At 46.6% G+C, this 24,492-nt stretch overlaps 1 protein-coding gene across 1 annotated transcript in view; it reads left to right on the top strand.

Annotated features, from left to right (window-relative positions):
* ADRB2 (adrenoceptor beta 2) overlaps positions 1 to 24,128 on the top strand; it is a 32,308-nt gene extending 8,180 nt beyond the window's left edge. Inside the window, exon 2 of the mRNA XM_071569904.1 lies at positions 20,316 to 24,128. Coding sequence (XP_071426005.1) covers positions 20,316 to 20,350 — 35 coding nt within the window. The 3' untranslated portion in view covers positions 20,351 to 24,128. The remainder of the gene's footprint in view (positions 1 to 20,315) is intronic.
* Positions 24,129 to 24,492: the final 364 nt, after the last annotated feature.

The following is a 24,492-nucleotide window of genomic DNA, read 5'->3' as shown; positions in this document are numbered from 1 at the left end:
TATATGTGTGTGTATATATATTCATTATCTATATACAACAGTATATAGATCTGTATATAAACAAGGAAGTGTAAAGATGTTTTGCTGTGCTAGATATGTACATGGATGAAGATCTGTATATTCAAAACCTTGAGTATTTATTGCAGGTCCTATTGATTGACATTGTGTTTAAATAAAGGGTATTTATGGTATACTTGTAGTCAAGTGTCCTTGCTTAAAGCTATTTTGTTGGTTGTATTTTCCCTGTACTCTGCAAGACTCTTCCAGTGACTCCTTCAGGGCTCATTAAAGAAAACCAACACCTCAAGAGGTGGTTGCTGGCAGGGAAGCAAACACAGTGTGGACAAGAGTTTCATTATTTTATCCAGTGCTTTGAGCTCTGGAAATGGTGAGGGAGTTCTGGGTGCTCAGCACTTTGCTGTAAAAGGGCTTCTCTGGTTTTCACATCTTATGTCAGGATCTGCAGGCAGGGTTTTAAAAATCCACCTGCTTTGCTGCCTGTTTGGACTGGAAACAGTGGCAGTCTGGGATGGCTCCGGTGCTCCCATGGCAGCACTTCCTGGGCTGCTGCAGAAACACAGACAAGTACAGCTGGGGGCTTTAATCCTCTGTTGCTGGTCACCAGTGCCAGTGCTCCCTGGGACTAGGAGAAAACACAGATGTCCAGTGCTGAGATTGTTGGGATGGGAAACACAAAACACTGCAAAATGTAGCTGGCACTGATCTGTAGAGCCCAATGTTGTCCCTGCTCTGCTCCATGCTGGCACACAGCAGGAGGGAATTATGACTCTGCTCCCTCTTGGGTGTCTGAGCAAGGTCTTATCTCACACCTCACACCTTCCTGGACTTCTGAGTGTTGAGTCAGCACCAAGCACTGTGCTGCAGCTTCTTCAGCTGTGCTGGTTTGGAACTTGGGCTGGAAGCAGGTAATGGAGCCCTGCAGGAATGGGATAACAGAAGCACAGCGTGGGACACTGCTGTCTATGCCAGGTTGCTTTATCTTGCTACTTAGGGTTAGAAAAGCTCACGGGGAGAAGCTCTTTGGAAAAATATTCCAGTCTCCTGGCCTGTTCTCCGTTATCGATTTTCCTGATGTTCCTATTGCCTCAGGTCAGGGTGAAGAAAGAACATGGGTAACGTAAAGTAGGACCTCAGTCCAGCCTGTTGCAAGGACAAGTATTTTCCATTCTTTATGTCACTTAAGACCATGGTGAAAGTCTTGACAGCAGAGGCCAGTGTACCCTGAACATTGTGAGGCTTCTTCTTTCCAGAGACAGCAACAGGGAGCCTATCCTTGGATAGGGAGAGATTACACCAGGTGCTTCCAGAACACAGCAGGTGCCCAAATTATAATAATTTGTGAGTTTGTGCTTTCAAGATGAAGAGAGCCCCAGCTAGAAGTACAAGCCATTGCTGACTGCAGGGGTCCTGAAGAAAGAATCAGTCAGACCTTCAGTCTCTGTGATGGGAGCCTCAGCTGCCATCCAGCTCCCCCTAGCCCTGCTAAAACAGGACATTACAATCACAGAATATTTCACATCCCATCCTGGAAAGGTTGTTGACCTTAACAGATTCTAAGAGCCCAGTCCCTGCTTCCCAGCACATGTGATTATTACCCTGTGGCTCTGAGCAGCCTCTCCTGTCTCTGATCCCCCAGGGATGCCAAAGGAAAGGCATTAGGAAACCACAGTGGCCAGTGTCCAAGCTACCTGTGGTCTCACAGACACAACTTCTCTGCAGGTGGTGGTACTGAAGGAGCACTGGTAGGATCTCCAGCCCTAAAGATAGTCCCCTTGGCAGCTCAGTGAGGTTCAGGCTCCACCATCAAGCTCTGCAGCCTCAGCCCAGTCCTGAGAAATTCATAAACAGCAAATGGCCTCTGGGAAGCCTCTGCCAAGTCCTTTTTCCCTCATGTAAATATTTTTTCCTCTTAAGTGTATGCAAGCGTGAAAAACCTCGCTCTCTTTTTTTTTTTTTTCCTCTGGCTGAAGGAAAATGCTTCTTCATCCCTGTGTGGGAACTGCCCTCCTCTTGATATTTTGTAGCCAAAGCAAGACCAATGTTTCTTATCACCCCCAAAGCCACACTGCTCTTCCTGCCTCCCAAACCCACTGGATTAAATGGTGCCTCCCGTAATGGTACCTGTCTGGACATGACACCTCTCAGTGGCTGTTGGATGAAGGTCCCATGGGCTACAGTGTATGGACAGGACTTCGAAAATAGTGCAAAATATGCCTGGGGTTAAGTGTCCTTGCTCCCAAGCCTGAAAGTACCATTCTGTTGTACTGAATTTGTGACTGGAAATGCAGGGCAGTTTTTCCTGAGAGAAACTGGAACCCTATGTAAGTTTCTTTCTGCCTGACCCTGAAAGCAAATGGCTCAGTGGTAGATACACTGATTTTCTGAAACACACTTGTTATAGAAAGGAAGTGTGTCTTCACATAGCAAAGGTGCTGGGAACCTCAAAATATCTCTGTTAAGGGGGCGGGGGGAGGGGAGGGGGCGGATGGAGCTGGGTTGGTACCTGTTCACTGGGAAATCTGTTCTAACTGTTCAGATGTTTTCTCACTCTCCATTGACCTCACCTGGCAGTCCTGCTCGGGAATGGGTGAGCTCAGACATAAGTTTTCACCCTTCTTTTCCAGTCCTCTGCCAGGGCCACAGCTCAAACCTGTATCTCATAAGAATAAGAAGCTGTTGCTGCTGGTGGTTTCTGAGAGGAAGCGTGTCATAACTGTGGCCAGAGAGAGAACGATGCTCAGATAAACCTATATCAGCCTTGACTGGTGGTGGGACCTTCCTGTAACCCAAATATTAATGAGATACTCTGCCTCGACATGAGTCTGGCTGAGCACGGGACCTTCTCTACATGAGTCAGACTCAACAACTCTAGTGCAGAGTTCCTGGGTGTGAAATTGAGTCAGAATCAGAACTGCAGAATATTCTGAATTGAAAGGGACCCACAAAGACCATCGAGTCCAACTCTTAAGTGAATGGCCCATACAGGTGTCAAACCCACATTTGGGATGCACCAACAGCTTTGTAGACAAAATCGTTTTGGCACAGTAGATGAGGCAAAGGGGAGCTGCAGAGGGGAGAGCCATGGGAGGAAACAAGAAGAGCAGAACCACCGAAAGACATTTTGTGACTCAGAGCAAGAAGGCCATTCCTCAGTAACTGCATAGCATGCTTTGTACAGCTTGTTTAAAGCTGACTGTGTAGTTCCCTGTCCCTCCAGGGCTCCCTGCTGCAGAGATAGACCCTTCTTAAAAGGGGATCCTCAAGGTTCCTATTTATAGGATGGAAACTGCTCCAGGAGAGTCATCCAGCCTTGAATGAATACCTCCCTGTCCCAGGCAGCAGAGCCATGTACAGGCTGTTCTCCTGCAGTCCAAGCCCCTCCTTCTGACATTTGCTATCAGACTGTAAGGGACAGTTGCCGGCATCTCTCCCTGGTGCTGGAGGTGATGATAACCAGCTGGTGCCACACTGGGCTGACAGAGGCAGGGAGAGGGACAGGGTGGTCCTGCTGGGTTGCCCCTTCCATGGAAGTGATGGGAGGTGAGGGGCATGTGCTGTTCCCAGAAAGGAAAGGTCAGGGTGCAGAGCTGTGTGTTATGAGCCTCCAAGGCAGACCCAGTGGCAGCAGGGGTGACTAGGGGAGGAAGCTGTGATTTCTAGGCATGACTTGTGGATGTTGGCCAGGAGAAACAGAAATTAACTTGGGACAGGGGAATAGGATTGTTGATTTGAAGTAAAGTGTGGGCCTCTGCAGAAGTGATGGCCTGGGGCATGATGAGTGCAAAGTCTGCAAAGTCCCCCTGCATCTTAGAGAGACCCAGGATGGGGTGCTGGCATTGCATTTGCTCAGGTTTGGTCTCAGCCTGGGCTGGCCCCAACCCTCTGTGCCATGGGCAAACCACTGACTCACTTCTCAAACCGCAGGGTAGGATTTCAGTTTGCTACCATTACAGGACACAGCTTTCTTGACAGCAAAGTCAGAATGAATTCAGGGATGTTTTCTTTTTCTGCCTGAGAATTCTCTTTAATGCTCATAACTGAGGAGGAGAAAGATGGTGATAAAACTGGGCAGGACCAGTGCTTTTAGCATAGTTTTGAACAACTGCACCTTTCTGAGGGCGTGTGTCTAAGGAGGCTCCCATCAGCTCTGCCATTAAAGTCATAAATACAGCACACGCTGGTGATGAAAAGAGAAGGACTCTAAGGAGAACGACTGAAGGGATAGATGGAGGCAACCAGATAAGAGAGGCTATATACCTAAGGAGAGTGTAAAAAGATGAAGAAACAGCTGGAGATGGAAAAATTGGCCCTAGGAGGGACAATGACAACCAACAACAGGAAACTCAAGTTGTAAAACAAGATACTGGATCCCATGGAAAAGGAGGGAGAAGGTAGAAACTGATTGCAGAAGAGGAAACAGGGCTAGAAAATGCCTTGAGAGCAGGATCTGCATTTCATTGCAGGCAGCCCCACTGGTGCCTCTTCCCTTGGAACTTTAGCAGTTCCTTTGTCTGCTCTCAGGCAGTGTGAGTTTGATGTAGCAGATGTGGCAGGGGAAGGCAACAGGACACAGGGAGAGTGGTCAGGGCAGTCTCCCAGTGACACAGTATTGCTGGGGACCCATGAGTGAGCAGGGATGGCCATTAGAGAGGCAATGCAGGCACAGTTTTTTCCCAGTGTCAGGAGAGTTGTCCAAGACAAGTGGCCAGCCTAATTTACACTCCCAGAGCAAGGAAGAGGAATGTTGCCTTATTGTTAATGACAGTCTCCTCTGCCTTGTGCCATGTGATCTCCTGCAGTGGGGTTCCAGTTTTGGGAAAAGCAACATCCAACAGAATTAAAGCATTATGATTTTATCTTTAAATGTCATTGAATATGGTGATTTCCACAGTGGGAGGAGAGCAGAAGCAGGGATGTCCCTCATACTGAGTTCTTCACTCCAGTGTCACCCACGGGATCAGACTGTCCTGTGCATTAGTTTTGGATGGAGATGTTCCATCTGTAATGCATATTACAGCCTTGATTCCAACATTTCTCTCTCCTGTCTCTTCTTCCAGTCACTGTAAGTGGAGTAATGAGAGTAATGACGTGGCCTAAAGCTGACCTTGGGTCAGTCACCCAATCCTGCTAAAGCACTGGTGTGGGGGGGTGTGATGAAGAAAGAGGGAGATGACTGTATAAGCCAAATAGCTGCAGATAATTTTGGGACCTCACTGTTATTTTAACTGAAACTGGAACGGGGCTGGGGCAGTTGCCAGCAAAGCACCTTGGCTGGAGAGTGATGGAGGGAGAAGGGCTTCACTGGTCAGGCAGGGGGACTGGAAGGGGCTGTGTCACACCAACACACAGGGTAACTAGTTTCCCAGCAGACTCTTGTGGAGTAGGGGGAACAAATGTATTTTTTTAAGAAAGAGCTCCTTTGGATGGGACAAAATGATTGTGAGTATCCCACAAAGTGCCACAGATCAAATGGCCGACCAGAGTCTGCCAAATGTATTGTTACTTGAATAAAAGCCATGGCTGGGGAGAGTAGTGCCCCGATTTAGAAACTGGTGCAGACATGTTTGCATAGTGCCTGCTTGTTCTCTGGCTGGCACCAGTGAAGTTCTTAACTTCCAATGTCCATCAATGCTGAAAGAATTAGAAGGTGGCTTAAAAACGCATTTTTTAGTGTGTTTTCTATTAGGAGCCTTCACATATAGGTAGAGGTGCCCAGAGATGAACAACAGATGAAAAAAGCCTGGTGCCCATTTCCAAAAATGTACTATCTACCTTAAAATATCATCTTTATTTTCCTTATCCCCTTCTGGAGCTGGAGTATTTAAGTCATACAGCCTGGAGCATCTTTTTCCTCCTCTTTCTTGTAGAAGCCACAAAGGCGAGCCAATTATTTTGGAAAATCCCCTCCCAGCCCTTGGCACAGGGCAGGATTATATAAAGCAATAATTTATTATTTCCTCTGAGCCCCCCCCAGGTTCCTTCCCGTTGTGTAGAGGATGATTGCCCCTAGAATGAGCAGCAAGCTCTCTTCCTTCTCAAAGGCCACTCTGATGCCTGCCAAGGCACAACTGGGAGGGTGTGGAACAGGCGTTCCGGTCATTCTTCAGGCATGAATGCCTTTGCACTGAGCGTCTGACAGGTATGGAGACAAATCAGGACAGCCGTCCTGCTGCCCCAGTGCAGTGATGGCCCTGGTGATAAGCAAGTGTGAGTGGGGTGTCACAGAATGTAAGAATCATTTAGGTTGGAAAAGACCTGTAGGATCATCGAGTCCAACCTATGACTGATCACCACCTTATCAACTAGAAAAGTTGAAGTGGAGATGGGGTTTTCCCAAGAGAAAGCCAAGGGAAGAGGTTGGGTACTGGGTGGAACCAGGGATGCTGTTTGGGCTTTCACATCAGCATTGCTGCAAGAAGTTTTGCTACTCTCAGTTTGCTCTTTACTTATAATCTTGGGGTGTCTCAACAATGCCAGCCATGCCAGCCAGCAGCTGTGGTTTGTTTGGAAGGGACATGTCAGTGTAGCTCACCTCTCCTGGCACGTCCATCGTGCACACTTGTCCATGTGATGAATGGAGCTGTGGCCATGCTATTTCCAGTACCTGTGAAAACATGCAAGCCTGGTATGTGTCTGGTGTCAGTGCTGCTTTGCTGAGGTGGTTTTGACATAAGCAGCCCCAGAAGATGTGCAGAGGGATCAGCAACTGCACTGTGCCCCAAGGAAAGCCAGACCTCTTGCATGGAGGTGAGAGCCCACCAAATGGGGACCTGGGCAAGACCCTGACTGTATTAGGGATGTAAGCCTATCCATGGTCAAATCTGGAAGAAGTTGTCTTGCTGTATTTTGTGCTCTTAGAATAATATGAAGATGCCCTTAGTCTCCAGTGTTCGCAGCCATTTCTGTAAAACAGCAGCCTGGGTTTCTAATCATCAGGTAGAGATTGTGCTGTTACTGAAACACGTGGGACTTGGTAGAGCCAAAGTGTTCATTCAGGCTTTGTATGTAATTCCTTGAGATCTCAATCCTCTCTGAAGCACAAAGGTTTTATTATGAGGTGCTTGTTAAGTCGCAGGAAGAAATGCGGTGTGAAGATATCACCCTGTTCTGCAGTGACAAACATCTACAATGCAGGGCTCAGATTAGAAAGGGAGCACGCTGAGTCTGCACGCCACTGAGGTGACTCATCTCACATCCTGGTGCCGCCTGTGATATGGAGGCTGCCAGGCACATGGTGCCTGGAAGTGCAGTGTCCCTGCACACCATGTCCAGGAATTTGGAGAGAAGATGCTTCACAACTACTAGATATCATCCTTTCTTGGCTTCCACAACAGGAATCTGAACCTCAGCCTGATATAGATTCATCTAATGATGAACCCCTTTTATTACTCTGCCAGAGCTGTGAGTATGTCTGTAAGAAAACTATCACTGGGCCATTCAGCCTCACCACAGAGAATATGAGACACTAGGGCTAGACCCTGAAAAGCTAAGATGCAACCCTTTGCACCAAGAGGTCAACCCTTGCCTAGCAGTAAAAAGCCATTTTGTGTCATATTTGTTAGTCTTGAGCAATCCTGAAGATCTAAATCTGAGCGACTGCATCCCTGCAAGCTTCCCATATTCATTAAGTTCCTGTTAATTTCTTTCCTTCAGCTGCAGGTAAAAAAGGTTGAGTTTGAAGCACTTTCATCCTTTCCCCTCCCATCTTGTGTGATTCATCCACAGATGCCTTATTTCTCGGTTGAGTGATACAAGAAAACAGACTAAGGAGGCAATTCCATCATGAACATCAAAGAAAATTGGGCCAGAGAAGTCCCAGGATGATAATGGTCCTTTTCTGTACACATGCTAATTATAGCAATAGCAGAGCCAGGTCAATGCTGTGGCTTTGCATCAGGAAATCCCCTGTGGTTTTAGCCAGGAGTTCCAACTACTGTTTGTTGTAATTACCAAGAGAAACTAGACCTGTTAGGTCATGTGCATTTCTGAAAGATTTATCTGCTGTAGTGCAAACATAGGGATGGGTATATCCTGATCAGAAGTTGCCCCTAAGTTTTTCAGGCTGTATTTCCCCTTTGCAGACTGAAGACATATCCACCTCTTTCCTGGATAGAAGTGTCTCACAATCTTCTACATCCCTGATTTGCCCTTGCTCACAGTTTCTCTGTTCTGATCAATCCTGAGCTGGCACACCAGGGCCCTGCCCACACTGCTCATCCTGTGTCTGTGCTGTTCCATGTTTCTCACCACAGGCATCCTCACCTCCATCCACGGCTTCTTCAAAGGATGGCAATGGAAATAACAAGCACTTTGTTGTTAATAATAGAGACAATTAAAAGATGAGCAGCTGAGTGATTAAAGGGCTGCTGGACTGGTTTTCGAGGTGAGACTAATGGAGCTGAATATATGTGTACATATCACCCGCTTTGCCTTTCATCTCCCTTATATGGAAATTGTTAGCATTTGACTTCCAGTAATTAATGAAAAGCTCAGTTATAATTTCCACACCCCTGCGCCACAGAAACCACTCTTGCATTGCACATCACATGTTCTTTATTGGCCGTTTTAGCCTGCAGCTGGAAACTCCCATGATCCTGAGCCCTGCTCTGTCCTTCTGCCATCCCAGTGAGTCCCTGTGTGACAGAGCCAAATGTGGAGGAATCAGACAATGTCCTACAGCTGCTGGTCACTCTGATGTGTAAAGTGTGTCCTTTGTATTTACAGTTCTGTCTTAACAATGCAACTGATTTAAAATAAAATAAAATAAAATGCTGCCTGTCATATCAGGCCATCAGAATGCTACAGTTGAGCTACTTGAACCCCTCATAAATCCCAGGGCTCTCATTCCTGCAGAAGTCTTAGGATCATTCATTTTTAAATAGGGTTTCAGGCTACAGCAGGGCTTCACAGCAGGGCCAGGATGCTGTTAGGTAAGATTTGGATCTTCCTAAACAGGAGGGAAATTACAGTAAATAAGTGACTGAAATGAGAACCTTCTGTCCTGTTAACATTCTGCCTCTGAAATTTCTGCAAGTTCCTGGGCTTTTCCTTCCACAAGAGTTGTCTCACTTCCAGCCCAGAGTGGGTCAGGAGGACAGGGCTTGCTGTTGTGTTGTGTGCACCGAGATTTGCCCTGGAAAGGGTGGGGAAGACAGTCCCAGCCTCCTTGGCTGAAAACTCAGCTGAAGACAGAAGTAGCTGCTGTTGATGGAGGGCAAGGGCAGGGGCACTAGAGGAAGGGATGCATCCATCAAGTGCAGCAGGTCACCGTGACTGAAACCATGAGATCATCAACAAGTTAAGCTCCACCCTGCAGGAAAATCTTTTTATATCTCCATGGCAGATGCCAACCATTTGCTCACTCACTGAAGAGGGTGCTTGCCAGAGAGTGAAGCAGAAAAGCCCCTGAGGGCTGAGCCACCATGGTGCAGTCACCAGCTCGAAGCTTGGCTCTGGGAGAACAGTTTGTGTTTACCCAGGTGTGATGCCCACTCCACCCGTGGAATCCTGGCCTTGTCTTCATGCTGTGCCTGCTGCAGGTCTGTATTGTGTCTGCCAGTGATACCATCGGCATTGCTCCATGCCAGCCCCTGCTCGGCTGCCTTCATTTTGCTTTGATGAAGTGAACCAAAGCACAGTGTGAACTCGGCTGTGGAGAGGCTGAGCATTTTCCACATAGGTTTAGCCCTGTAAACGCTGGGTTTATTTATCAGCCTTGGCACAAACCACTGTGCTCCACCCTTTGATGTGGGTGAGCAGGATAAGGGAAAAAGAATTGGACGTACTCTCATCAAGTAGCAGCTACTCCTGAGTGAACGATTACCCAAGGCAATTTTGGAAATGAGACTTAAGCTCTGGAGCTACTTTTGAAACTCTTACTGGTGATGTGTTGCACAAGAGAGAACTGAGGGACAGCTGAGGCTCCATCTCTCTCCCTGCCCTTGCAATTATGTGTTGATAATATGGTTGTCACTGATTTAATGGGATGATAGATTCATAGGACTCCTGAAGAGCAGTGTCCTCCAAACACACATGGATATAACCATGAGTGCAGATAATTGCCACTTAGACTCTCCTTCAGGTTGTTTGTGTGACTCCAGCACACACAGGCTAAAATGAATGTGTTTGCTATTAGGTTACTTCTGTATGAGGTGAAAAATAGGTTCATTTTTAATAAATGAAGTACTGTGAGAAGGGGATGGGAGGGAGTGCTGATAGACACTCACACTAAAGCCCTGCATGTGGACAGAGAATGTCTGAGTGGCATAATATGCTGCTCAGTCTTTGAAAGATTTTCCTCTTGTCCTTAGATGGGAGACAGCACCATGTGGGGACCCACTGCCTCAAGTCTGGTCTCAGTGTTATGTTGTGCAGCCCTACATGGCTCTGCCATGTTCATATCCTTTTTTGATGCCTCAATGCTCTCTGGCTGGTTGGGAGCAGACCATTGGCATTGCAGCTCAGGATTCTCCAGGCTCTTTTTCATTAGGAAGCAGAGATGAGAAATTGCTGCTGTGCAGAAAACAGCCTGAGAGCCCCACAGAATAGAGGGGAGCTGCTGCATGTTATGCTGTATACAGGTCAGGGCTATGTGGGGGGGTGATCATAGAATCACAGAATGTTAAGGGATTGGAATGGACCTTAAAGATCATCTAATCCCAACACCCCATTCCACGATGCCACCTCCACCTCCCTAGAGCCTTGTGTGTCCTGCAGGACACTGTGTAGCCAGGCTATGGAGAAAGGGCTGTCACGGGGATGGCCATGCTGTTTATACTGCTTCTGTGTTATTTCTGTACTTAGAGTCGCTGTTGCCACTTGAGGGGCAGGACTTGCAATCTCCAGATGGTTTCTTTGTATTGAATCACACCACTGCTTTTCCCCAAGCACTGGCAAACTGTATGGGCCCCCAAAGTCTGTCTTATGAAAACTTCAGAAACCTGTGGCTTTTCTTTCTTCTTTTCCTTTCCTTCATTTATTCTCTACCTGCTCCCTTCTGAGCTGTTAACCTTTGTGCCAGTGACAAGTTTTTGAGCTTCCATCAACTATCCCAAAGGGCACCAGTGTATTTCTTACTTCCCAGTGGCAGCAGCAATACCTTATCAGGTCAAACACTGTAAAAATTGCAGGCTCTTAGAAAGAAACCCTGATCTTTATGAGCCTTAGCCCCTCCTGAGAAGAGGGAGAACTTTCTACCATGCTGGAGAATTAACATTTCACCAGTTTTTCTTTCTCCTTCAATTCCTGTCAATCAGAGCAACTTCCCTTTCACCACAAGCACCTGCTGCAGTCTGGCTGAAAGCCACCTGAGCCCCTGAACAAATCTAGTCCATCCTGGGCAGCCCCTGAGATCTTTCACCTCTCTGGGTGCAGATTCCTGCAGCAACAAGATGGGAGTGGAACAGAAACTGGTGATTTCCTCCTTTCTTCCCAAGCTGTGATGCTTAAAAATATATCATGAAAGTCACATTTGGGAACAGCTACTTTTGAGCTGTCCCATGGCCGGGATTCTCCTGCCAGATATGAATCTGTGATGGAGTCATTTGAAATCACAAGAAATTAATTTCTCCCATAGTCACCTCTAAAGGGCATGTGCTGCCCTGTCCCTTGTCCTATTTGCCCCATCCCAATTCCAAGAAGTCAAGCAGGTGGATAATGCACAGTTTTGGAGAATAAGTTTTTCTAAGGGTAAGAAAGGAATTTATTTCAATAAACATTTTCATTTGTGGGTGAAATGGCATCTAAGATGTCTCTGAGTCTAAATTAGTATCCACATTACCTCATTAGACACATTAGTCATAAACTAGCATCAGTGTTAGCTCACACATTCATCAGGAGATGTCAGAGCTGTGCAGAGTTGGCTGTGAGGATTGGAGATTTTCAAAGGTGATTTATGTGACTAGAGGTGCTGGCTTGCTAATTGCCCTGGGTCAGATCCTAACCCCTTATCTGCAGGGAGGGAGAGATAACGCTCCTCTCCCAACTGCTTCAAGAGCAGCAGCTGAAATGCACCATTTTGAAAATGATGGAAATACTTTTGTGTTATGTAAACAGGGAAATGCTTTTCCTTCCTCCTTCCTCCCAGCCACCAGTGGGACCACACTCCAACACTGCCCCACCAGCCAGACACCACAGTGGTGGAGCTGCAGGCAGGAGAACCTCCTTCCTTCTCAGAGAAGGTCACAGGAGCCATTTCCTCTCTCTGGCTTCACATGGGCCATTCTGGCACCACATGGGGCCGGTACTGATACATATCACACTCTGGCTTTAACAGAGGAAGGAGAGCAGTGCAGACCCGGGCTGGGCAGCAGGACTGTCTGAGGTAGATGGACTCAACCCCTTGTCTTTCCCTGGAGAGGCTCTGTTCCTTTCCATCAAGAAAGGAAAACCCAGCAGCCACCAGCTTCGGGCTTGTGGAGGGGGCTGTGGTGGCTCAGCAGGACACAGCAATTAGTGACTGAGGTGGAAGCAGCTTGTTCAGCCTCCCTGGAATCTGTGTGGAGTTCTTAGGCTGCCTGAGGATAGAAGACTGTCATAAACCATTTCCCACATACAATGCAGTTCCACTTGTGCCCTTGAGATCAGAGGTCATCTGCACTGGAGCCTTGCATGGGAACGTTGCCTGTGAGGAGAGGCAGCCACAGAGCTGCATGTGAGAGACAGAGCGAGGACATTCTCTGCACTCTTGCTGCCTCTTCGTCCCAGGAAGAGTCTCGAGGGAACCATAGAAGCATCACAAAAGATCACAGCAAAGCACAAACAGGGATGTTAAGTCTCTGTGTTTCCAGAGGGAGGGATGGTAGTACTTGATTTCTCCTGTCCCTGCCTCTTGTTCAAGGCTGACAGCCATGCTGGAAATGCTCAGTTCAGGAGGCAGAATTTAGGTTAGAACATTCTGGGGAGCTGTGGCTGTCTTTGTGGTTGTATGCGTGTAGGAAATGCACCATATTCCTCTCAAAAGAGAGATTCTGAGCTCTGGTCAGCTATGGGACAGCTGGCTTGGATGTGTGCTGGTGAATCAGAAGCAGAGATCTGGATTTCTTCCCCATTCCCTGATCACCAGCTGGCTCACTGGTTTGTTGTTGGATCTCTGAATCTGGCTCAATCTCTCTTTACTAGCAATGTGCTGGGCATTAGAAAAGCTCCCTCTTCTCACTTTATTCAGTAAAAAGGAAGGCATTTATAGGGAAAAGGAGTAGATTTGCTTTTGCCTGTTACCTGTGGGATCCTTGCTCCAGCAGAGCATGGACATAGCCCTGAGAGACCTTCTGACGGGATGTACAGCTTTGAGGGACATGATGGCTTCTGCTAAGCCTTGATAGCTTTACTCCTAATTTTTTGTATTTGCTCTTTCAAATCTAACCTTTAAGAACAATTTCTTACTGAAGCATTGTGGTGGCTGCTGCCAACTCATGGAATCCTTCAAAATAGCTGAGAGGGATCCTCTCATGTAGGCATCTCCCCACGCCACAGGATATCCCTGCTTTTTGTGGTAGGAAACAAAACCCTGGCTGAGCGCTCAGTGTGTTACCAGACAGCTGTCCTGTGACACTATTAGAATGTCTAAAAGAAAAATTCTTTTAGCATTTTCCCCTGACTCCAAGTTATTTTGCATAAAACAATCAAGCAGACCACTCAGAATCAATTTACAAGTTTTCCAAGAAATCCTTGGCTCAGTTGGAGATCAGACTTCAGACCTGGATTCCACAAATGATGACACTAAGTCTGGGGAAGGATTTTCATTGCTTGAAGCCAAATGTCCAAAAATATATCTTTCTTAAAATGTCGGATCTTTTTAGTGTGAATCCCTTCCAGGCATTCACAGGCACCAGCTGATACTCCAATTCTGTCAGATCCCTGTCCCTTTCTAATCTAGAGGACCATTGTTCACTATTTTCATGTAAGGATTTAGGTAAAAGCAGGGCAGGGAAGGTACCTGGGCATAATCTCTGTTATAATGGCCAGTAAATTTGTTTCAAAGTTACTGATTTCCATTAAGGCTTCAGAAAATATCTTTTCTTCCTAAGTGCTCTCACTTGGGCTGATAGTTACAGTTGCTCCATTTGAGTGAATTCAATCAACTCCAAAGAGCTGAGCAACACATGTCCTAAGGCATTGTACTTTTGACAGGAAAACGCAGTGAGGAAAAATCACTATTTGCCAAAAAAAACCAAGCATAAAATCCCAGGAAAGCATTTCACCAGTCTCACAATACTCCAACAGTCAAGAGTTCCTGCTGAAGATTGCAGGATTTTCCATTTTAATAGTTTCAAAGAGAGCTGTTGCTCAGTTGGTAGCAACGTTCTATCTGTTCAATGATTAAAAAACCCCAAAGCAAACAATGTCCTTCCCACTTCCCTAAAATTCAACAAAATAAACAAACAATCTCCTTAGAAAACCTGGGGCAAGCAGATGACAGAGAAATAGGATAACACAGCCTGTTGCTTTGCAGCTGTTTCACATTCTGGCTACTTTCCAGAGTTACTTTGGTGATCATCTGCCAGGAAAAAAAAAAAAGAGTCCTTCAAACCTAGAATTTGATAAAACCTTTATTTCTTAGTAAAGTAAGTGAAGATCCAGGTTTGGGATTTATCAATGAAACTTCCATCTGCACCAGTGTAGGTGATCTTTGCCAAGAGCCTGGCAGAATTGAGTGATATCCTAGTGTTGAGAAATCTGTGTTCCTCAAGTGGTTATAAAGGACACAGAGGGCTTGGGTCTTCAGATGGGTTTGATACCACAACTAAAAAGTGGAGTTGTTGAGTTAATTTAGTGCCTGGCTGGTGGGGAGCAAGCTGGACACATGCTACAAACTGACAACTGGCAAGTTGTGTCCAAGTTTGGCTTTGTGGCATTGGCTGTTGGATCTGTGTCCCATAGGAGAGCTGTGGGGAAGGAGTACAAACTAAGTACAAACTGTTTCAGGGGAGAATTACAGGGAAGAAATGCTACCCCTGAACCGATGCATTACAAAGTGTCCAGAGGCACTGCCAGGCATTCCTGAGGCTGTGACCTAGGAGTCATAGATGAACTCTGCGGAGGAAAGATGCTTTGTCAGAGCCCTGTAACAAAGCAGGGAGCATTACCATGTGTCATTTGGAACATCATCTCATACAGACAAGTACAGAGATGCCCTAAAACACAGGTTTGGGTTACAGCAAACTGTAAGGGATGAGATTGAATTTTTTTCCTCTCCTAAGTAAATGTGGTCATAAAGAAGCCTAAGTCTGGAACTGGTACACTCTGGGGTTCCTTGTGCCCTTATGTTACATCTTGGCTTCTTATCATGCATTAACAGGTTCTTCTTTTACCTTGATCTGTGAAGAAGCAACTGATGCTTCATTTCCTGTTGCTCTGCCCTCGGATTCTTTTCACACCCTGCACTTTTAACATATGCTGTTTAAAGGTTATAGGAGGAATTGTTGGCAAATGGTAGATGACAGGTTGCTGAAACATGATAAAATAGCAAGAGCTTCCAAGGAGAGATGAAAAAGGCAGGAAAGGAAAGAAGGGAGAGTCTGTAGAAAATCTGTGCCAGACTTGACAAAGTTGTGAGCTGTTCAGGTGCAGAGACTGTGCATTGCAAGCCAGGCAGACTGCCCTGGTTTTTGGAGTGCAGGAGATCTATAACACGGAATTCCATCTTCCTTTGCCCTCACTCCAACCTGAATCCGATGGATGCTTATGGAAGAGCTGTTCAGCTGCCTTGAACACACCTGCATTAGTCTGAAGGCTGGACTCCAGTGCTCTTGAAATCTAGCTCTCATGGAGGTTTTCACAGTGTACATGTTTCAAATGGAGTGAAACAAATATCATATTTATGGAATCATAGAATCACAGAATGGTTTGGGTTGGAAGTGACCTTAAAGATGATCCAGTTCCAAACTCCCTGCCATGGGCAGGGACACCTTCTACTAGACTAGATATTTCCAACCTGGTCTTGATGGGGCAGCCACACCTCTCTGGGAAACCTGTTCCAGGGCCTCAGCACCCTCACAGGGAAGAATTTCTTCCTAATATCTAATCTAAATCTATTGTCTTTCAGTTTGAGTTTATTCCCCCTTCTCCTATCACTAAAGTTCCTGATTTGCATAACCACTTAGCAAACCACGAAGACAATCTACTGTTAATCTACAGCCTAGGGCCAGGAAAAGAATTTATTCCCTCTTCATTCTTTCCTTGACCCCTTGGGAAATGTCCCATGGGAGGCATTTCAAATTCCCATTGTGACTACGTGGGCAATAGTCCATTCCCATTGACTGAAAATGTCATTTTCACTTTCTCATCGGATCTTCACCCTGAGGAATGGCTGCCCTTGAGCCTGGGATATGTTGTGACTGATGACCAAAAATAATTTCATCATCAGGCTTCCACCTCTTCTATGGCTGTAATGAAACAAAAGAAGGGAATGTAAATTAGTGATGTCCAGCTGAGTAAGACGGAATATGACAGAAGCATTCAGCCTGACTGTGGAATGTCGGTCATCCTTCTACTGTGCTTCTCTGGTGAGCAAATCAAAGATTCCCACAGGTGGTCAGGCACTGGTCAAGAACAGAGGCTGCAAGGTTTCTTCAGCCAACTTCTGTTTTGAATATTATGTTTTTACTTGTGAACCCTGAGGGATTCAGATCTTAAGGCAGAGAAAATGTTGGAAGAGGTCAAGAGAGCTGTGCTCACTCCATGTAACTTGGAGCAGCAAACAGCCTGCATTCCAGGGCAACATCTGATTTTCTGCTTTTACAAGGCAGATGTTTAGGATAAATGATGTGCTGTTTATTTTAATTGCCATCTTCCAAACCTCCTTCCTACGTGCGCACACACATTTGGAGACCATAAATAAAGATTCTTCAGATTATGCCGCTGTTTGGGTAGCTGGCCCTGTCTTCCATCAGTGCCTGGACAGGGCTGTGTCCTTCAAACCCTGTTCCCCCTGCACCTCAGTTTTACTGTGGCATAAATCAATTAGGTTTAAATCCTTTCTCAATGACATGAGCATAAATCTGACATTGCTTTGTTGACGTCAGCCGATGACAGTCTAAAGAAGAGTTAGGCTCCTTGACTTCAGAATGTTGCTGGTTTACACCCAGACAAGTGCAAAAGAAGTTGGGCTCAGGATGTTCTAGCACTGTGTTACTGTACAACAGGCCAAGATTTGCTCTAGGATACAGTGGTGATGACAGAGATCAGTTCCATGGATGTTGCTGGCATTAAGTTGATGGAAATGAGTTGTAACTTGGCCACAGTTTGGGCCTCAAAGAGCTCCATGTAGTAGGTCGTTAATGAAAAGAAAGAATAAAGCAATGCTCCTTTGTAAAGTGATTAGTCCCATTGCCTGTCACTATTTCTGGAGAGTCACACAGGCATGAATCCAGCCATTTGGCTTGTGTTGTGATAGTGGAGGAGAGCAAGGCGTGGTATTCTCATATCTTGATGAACACTGGGCAGATGTTCTTGGAGGAACTACTGGTCCTAGCTGAAGGCAGAGGGACATGTGGAGGAACTGCCCTTGCAACTGGTGCCAAAAGCTAGTCTGGAGGGGTGGGAATGCTGGCTGCACTTTACTCCTCCAAGAGGACACAAGCAGTTGTAGGCATCCTGTGCTGGCAGCATTCACAGTGTTACTCCTTACTCATTTGTTTCTCTAGATTTGCATACCTTTTTTCAAAATGACTAGAAGTGAAATCTATAAAAGAGGTGCTGGTCCCTCTCTCTGCAGTGGCTTCACCCTGCAGACGACTCTGAATTTAAGCAGAAGGAGACAAGAAGTAGAAATTTCTTATTGAAGCTGTAGGACTTCCCAAACAACCTTGCTGCTTAAAAAGACTTTGGCAAAGATTGCCTGGATTTCTGGTGGCTGCTCTTACAGAAGTGGTCCAGTGGTCACCTCAGAGTCCATCAGTCTTGCTCTGTGAATGGCACTGGAGACAAGCTGATTAATACCCCTTTTCTGTTGGCATCTGGCCAATCTCTTAATTGTTCATAAGTGACTTTTTTAACAGCATAGATTTGCTCTGAGTGGCTTTGTTTGCCCACAGTGAAATGCAGTCATGTGTGGCACAGCTGCTTTAAAGCCAGCAGATCAAAACAAGGTCCCTGTGAACCACCAGGTAACCTGAAGATGCCACAGAGCAGGACATGGTTTTCAGCAGCTCAGCCTGAATCTGTGACCTTGCTGACAGTGGCCTCCTTGGCCCACACTCAGAACGTCACTCCATGGAGATGGAGTGAGAGCTAACTGAGCATGGCCCCAGTTCTCCCACCCATTTTGTTCTCACTGGTGGTGAATGACTAGACTGATGCCTTTACTGGTGGGGAGTGGTGTAGTTTTCCAGAAATTAAACAAAACTGTGATTATTGTTATGGAAACTGGAGCTTGAATGTGAAGTTCATCCAATGGGGCAGCAGGAAGAGGACTTCTGTCTCCTATCAAACTGTGTGTGGCTTGGATTTGGAATACCAGATAGTCAATATTATGATGATCTTGTCATAAAATATCATGAAGCATTGACTTCTTTGTATTCCTGGGAAAGCTAAGCCAGGCTTTCAGAGAATGGCCTGTGAGGGATGGGGTTTCTTAGCAGCACCACTGTAAAGTGCAAATCTCTTTCCAATTGTGGCAGGCAGCAATTAAACCACAGTGGCTGAGGGATGAAGAGTTGGAAACATAATCTTGTTGTGCCTCGTGACTCTATTTCCTGAATGCAGAAATGCAATTATTTTAGTCTATTCCCTCTTCCTTTCCATTTCAGCTCTACAAGTGGCTTTGCCCTGGGAGCTCACTGCATGGTTCCAGTTTCCTTGCAAGCTTACAAGCTCCATCTATAGGATCGTCGAAGAAAAGCCCTCTGGCTTCAAGCTGATGAAAAAGGGCAGAGAAATTTCCCTTAGAGTTTCCAGATTTGTTCTGGAAAAACTCCAGCATTCTTAGCATACCACACTGCAGAAAGACAGTGATTTCATCATCTCTCCTTCGTATTTGGGTAGAGCTTTCCACCCTGGTTAAACTGCCAGTCCTTGGTCCCTTGCTGCATGACTGTGGGGCTGTTTCCTGTGGAAATTGCTGAAATTGTGGAGCTAGTATTATTTCACACAGGAAATCTCAGCGAATTTCTACAGAGATCATGATCTGAAAGATTCTCATAAGGAATTGTAGTGACAGGACAAGGAGGAATGGCTTCGAACTGTAAGAGAGTAGGATTAAGATTGGATATTAGGAAAAATTCTTCCCTATAAGGGTGATGAGACCCCGGTGCAGGTTGCCCAGAGAAGCTATTGCTGCCCCCTGGATGTGGTAAAGGCCAGGCTGTACAGAGCTTGGAGCAACCTGTTCTAGAGGAGGTGTCCCTGCCCGTGGAAGGGGTTTGGAATGAGGTGAGCTTTAATGTTCCTTTCAGCCCAAACCATTCCATGTTTCTGTGATGCAGTTGTGATCCCTTTAGGTTCTGATAGTCCACACTGCCCCATGAAGAAACTTAAAACAGCAGTGATTGACATGTTCAAATCATCTAAATCCAGCTGATATAGCAAATCACTTTCTCCTCAGCTTGGTGTTTAATGGCTGCCAGCCCCAGCCCACACTTCCCTTCACAGCTGCACCTGCAGAGGTACTTGCAGTCCACAGGGGCTGTTTTTTAGGAGGAGAAAACACAAAAGGAAGGAAGGATGGACTTTGCAGGGCAGATGGAGTTTAGTAGTCCTTTTAAAGAGATGCTGGCAACTAACACCATTGCAAATCATCTCTGTCATCTCGTCTTCGATTTGCACAAGAAATCCAGCTTCATTTTGGATACCCAGAATTCTTCTGAGAGAAACATTTTGTTCCCAAAGAACAGATACGTTTTGTTCCTTTCTGCAGATCCATTCTGGCTTTAAACCCGCTTTCTTCTCACACACACAGATAAGAATCTTTTACATGTACTTATTAAAAATTTTCACTTTCAAAAAATACACAGGCATATTCTGTACTTGTTCCTTTCTCTACCTCAAGATTAATTTCCCATTTTTCCATCTGACATGTCTGTCATTTGGGTATCTCCAGAGTAAAGAAAAAACTCTGTTTTTTCCCTTTTGTAGATTCACTTATATTTAAAGCAGAATGAAATGTGTTCTCATCTGCTGGGTGGCTGACCTGTATGTGGAGATGCATCTATTTATCTTTGTTGTGAGGGTGGTGAGGCACTGATACAGATTGCCCAGAGAAGCTTTGGCTGCCTCATACCTGAAAGTGTTTATCGCCAACCTCTACAGTGCTAAACTAATGTGGGGTTTTTTTTCCTTTCTTGTCTGTCCCACAGAGATCCCCGGGTGTCCAGGAATGGTCAAGAGCTGAATGGACCAACCTTTCTTCCTCACCATCCTGAGTTCATGAGGGCTCTGAAGAGATCGAATGGGAGCATAGCTTTGCTTCCCTGAGCCAGGTAATGCTGTGGGAAGTGATTGCCTTGGTAAATATATTCATCCCAACCCATAGCCCATCGTGCATCACCTGAAGGAGAAGCTGGTGAAAGATAACCAGGGGACCAAGAAAGGCTCTGCTAGCCTTGGAGGACACCAGTGTGGGACTGGCACTATGAGAAGCACTTTGCAGGAGTCACTGCTTTGGAACCAGCTCTGGAAAGAAGCTACAGGAGCCCTGTGAACTTAAGGAGGGGAATGTCCAAATCATGACAAAAGGCGCAGAGAGGTTTCCCAGGCACAGCAACCTTGGAAAGCACTTTCAAAATAGGAGTACCAGAACCACCTGTTTGTCTCCAGTGGCTGATTTGGAAGAGACATAGCAAAGTCACTACCTTATGGTCAGGTCAGGAGACAGCAGGATGCCTGTCCATGTACTGGTTGGGAATCCAGATGAAAACAGGAACACGTCCAAGATCAAGAAAGAAAGAGTGTGGAAGATTGCTTCGACTTATTCTGTACTTGGTTGTCCTTCTGGTGTCTGTCTACCTCTTCTGCTCTGCAGGCCTATGTGTATGTCATGTGGGGCCCAGACTCACAAACGAGGTGAAGGATTGGCACAGGGCAAATCCTGTCCAGTGCAGATGCAACGTGGCCTTTGTTTGCTGCTTGTGCCAACAAATCTGTAACTATCATGCCTGGACGTCAGGAAGGAGAAAGGCTTGAACCTGGCAATTGTTTCACTTGCAAGCCAGTCACATTCTAGCAAGACCAGCCACACTTCGAAGGCAAGCTGTAACACCTGGGCCTCAAAACATCATAGAGCATCTCCTGCAGTTGTGGGAAGGAGCATATGGCCAGGCTGCACACTCAGCTGTTGCTTCTTGGACTGGATAAAACTCATTAAGCAGAGAAAGAGACAGAGATAGAGGGGGAGGCAGGATCTCAGGCAGAAAATACTAGGAAAAACAGACTCAAAACCACAGGAAAATGTGCACCTTTGATTTGCAGGTGGTGTCCCAGCTGTGGACTGTCATGCTCAGCTGGGCAGCTGCAGATCTCTGGTCACTGAGCTGCTCACAGAGTCCTGGGCAAAACATGCGGGTACCGAACTGTGCCAGGAGCCCCATCTCAGACCTTTCTCATGGGCTTCCAGTTACAAACTCCTTCCCTCATGTGCAATTGTATTTATTTATTTATTTTCTTGCTGCTTTGATGTGAAGCTGCTAAATGAACCGCCTCCTCACAAACACCCACAGCCAAGAGGGGATGGATGGAGGGTGTGTGTGGTGTCTCTTTGCAAGGGGAGTAGGCACAGGGGCAGGAGAGAGGCACATCTCCAAGAGCAACCTTCTAGTAGAGAAGGAGGGGTTGAACTAGATGAACTCTGTTCCAACCCGAACCATTCTGTGATTTTATGATAAGCCTTGAATGAGATGGTCCAGCCCTGGAGGTGTTCAAGACCAGGTTGGATGAAGCTCTGAGCAACCTGGTGCAGTGGAAGGTGTTCATTCTATGATTCTATGATCTGAACATGCCTACAGAGTGGGTACAAGGCTGCCGTGAAACCCCAGCCTTCCTGGGGTGCGGGTGCAATTTTGTTCTGTCAAGTACTAAGATCAAGCTGGGCAGAGCTTTGCCAGGAAGGACAGTAAGACAGCTGCAGCCTACATAAGCTTAGCAATGTCTCTGTAGTCAGATTTTCTCTGTGAAGCTGTGCTTGTGCAGGATATGTCTCTGTGTGAGTTGCTCACTGAGGTCATGCCCTCCCAGCACTCCCTGAAGCAAACTTGTAGTGTGTACACTCGCAGAAGGACATATCCCCAGCCAGGCAAGTTCCCACCAGAGTGCTCACTGAGATTATTAAACCAGGTATTAGTCTGGCAGCTTTTTTTCCTCTATCCAAGAGACACATCCATCACAGACCCATTTGAAACAGTGGGTTTGAGCCCAGCCTCTCTAGGTAAGGCTGTAGCTGTGCTGTAGCAGTTTATGCTCAGCCTTACTGTTCCTACCCTTTTTGCTAGAAAACTGGCACACCAACAGCATCCACTCATGATCAGGTATCCCATTTTATGGAAAGCCTGTATGTCCAAGGGCAGAGGGGAATAATTTCTCTGGGAGAGGGGGTCTCTCCAGTGCCCTGCTACTGTCCCACAGCTCCCATGCTCAGGAGGGGGAACCAGACTACCCTGACATCCCTTGGCTCAGCTCCCAGCTGCTCCAGAAAAGCATGTCTTCTCCCATACCCCTCCCTCTGAGATGCCCCAGCAAGGCTTTGTCTAAACCTGTGTGGCTGCTGGCTGGAAATATTTCCCAACAAAGTCTGTTCCTCAGAAGATTCCTGGCTGGTTCTAGTCGCTTATTATGTACTGGAAACACTGTCCTTGGGATTAGTTTTCAGGTTAGAGACATGCATGAAATGGTTGTAGTTCTTTTTCTCACAAATCCCCTGATGTGCAGGAGCAGGTTGTAGGTGGAATGGTTGCACTTGCTCTGATCATTTGCCAGCATGGCCCAAAAGCAGTGACCTGCTTATTGCTGATTGCTGCCTTGGAGAGTTACATGAATTGGAGATAGAAGAGGTGTATTACAAATCCATCTGCCTCTGACCCTTAAGGCTTGTTCCATGTATTACATTTACTGATGGTGTGCTGGGTCTATTTTTAAATGCCCTAACATCAGGGTTATTGTGCTGTCCTTTGGGAGGTTGCTCTGTGTTCCAAGTCAGAACCTGCTATTAGTTTTCCACCTGCGTTTTCTCCTGAAAACTTCATTCCATTATTCCTAGTGATGCTCTTCAAATACCTGCTGTTCATTATGTTCTGCCACTTGACCCACACTCTTCTTTCGCTTCCAAGAATCTCTCTGGCTCCCTGATCACTCCTGCTCCCTGTCCTTCCCGTGGCTCAGCACAGAATGAACCTGTTCATTAATGCAGTTGTGCTGAGTTTGTCAGAGATCCATACCCACCGCTATAGCAGCCAGGAGCTCTGGCAATGCCCAGCATCCCCAACAGCTGTGGAGCTTCTCTCTCCTTCATTGTGGGGTGCAAGGAAGGAGCAGACACAGAGATATGTTCGAAAGTAGACCAGTTTTGGCAATGAGAAATGTTTCCCAAGATATTAGGAAGAAATCCTTCCCTGTGAGGGTGGTGAGGTGCTAGCACAGGTTGCCCAGAGAAGCTGTGGATGCTCCATCCCTGGAAGTGGTCAAGGTCAGGTTAGATGGGGATCTAGCAGCCTGGTCAAGTGGAGGGTGTCCCTGCCCATGGTAGGGGGCTGGAGCAAAATGATCTTTAAGGTCCCTCCCAACCCAAACCATTCTGTGACTCTATGATCCCATGGGACATGATCCCTGTTAGGGGCAGTGCACAGCCAAGCCTCCATCTCAGCAAAACCCAAGCTGAGTGGTGCTGCTGGTGATGCTCGCCAGCATTGCATGTGCAGCTGTCCTGGGAAGACATCCTTACCATGGCAGGGAACTGTGGTCTGTCCTGCCTGGAAATCACATCCACGAGCTGGAGCTGCATCTCTGCACAGAGGGAGCCCCACACCACGTGAGCAGGGAGAGCTTGGGAGGTTCAGCACATGTGGAGAGCTTGAGTGGGGAGCTGGTGTGTGCAGAACTCAGCTGGAACACCATCATCATTGTAAGAGCTCTGTTCTTCTCACCGAACAAATTGTTCTGACAAATAAAGAATGAAAATCCTGCTTTTCCCACTCTTTTTTTTTTCACACTATTCATCAAGTGGTGCTAGGGGAAGGGACTGCACCTGGATGGTGGGAGCAGAAGGAAGCCAGGGCAGCTTGGGAGGTGCTGGGGCTTCCGGGAGGAGAGGTCAGATGCATACAGGATAGCCAGGGGAACTCAAAACCCAAAGTAAATCAGAGTAGGTGGCAGGGCTTTTCCATCGAACTTCCTAGTGCTGTTGCAATTTCCCTAGGCAGGGTGGGAATGGGCTGTGGGACCAGGCTAGGGAGGAGCCAAGCAACAGCAAGATAGTGGATGTGGAGCTGCAGATGCTATGGGGCTGAACAGGAGGGGGACAGGTCAGAGAAGCCAAGGAGGATGAAA

The sequence above is a fragment of the Pithys albifrons genome, chromosome 15 (genome assembly GCF_047495875.1).
Source record: "Pithys albifrons albifrons isolate INPA30051 chromosome 15, PitAlb_v1, whole genome shotgun sequence".
In the NCBI taxonomy this organism is placed as follows: domain Eukaryota; kingdom Metazoa; phylum Chordata; class Aves; order Passeriformes; family Thamnophilidae; genus Pithys; species Pithys albifrons.
The sequence above is the reverse complement of the archived record's forward strand: the minus strand, read 5'-3'. Positions and strand labels throughout refer to the sequence as shown.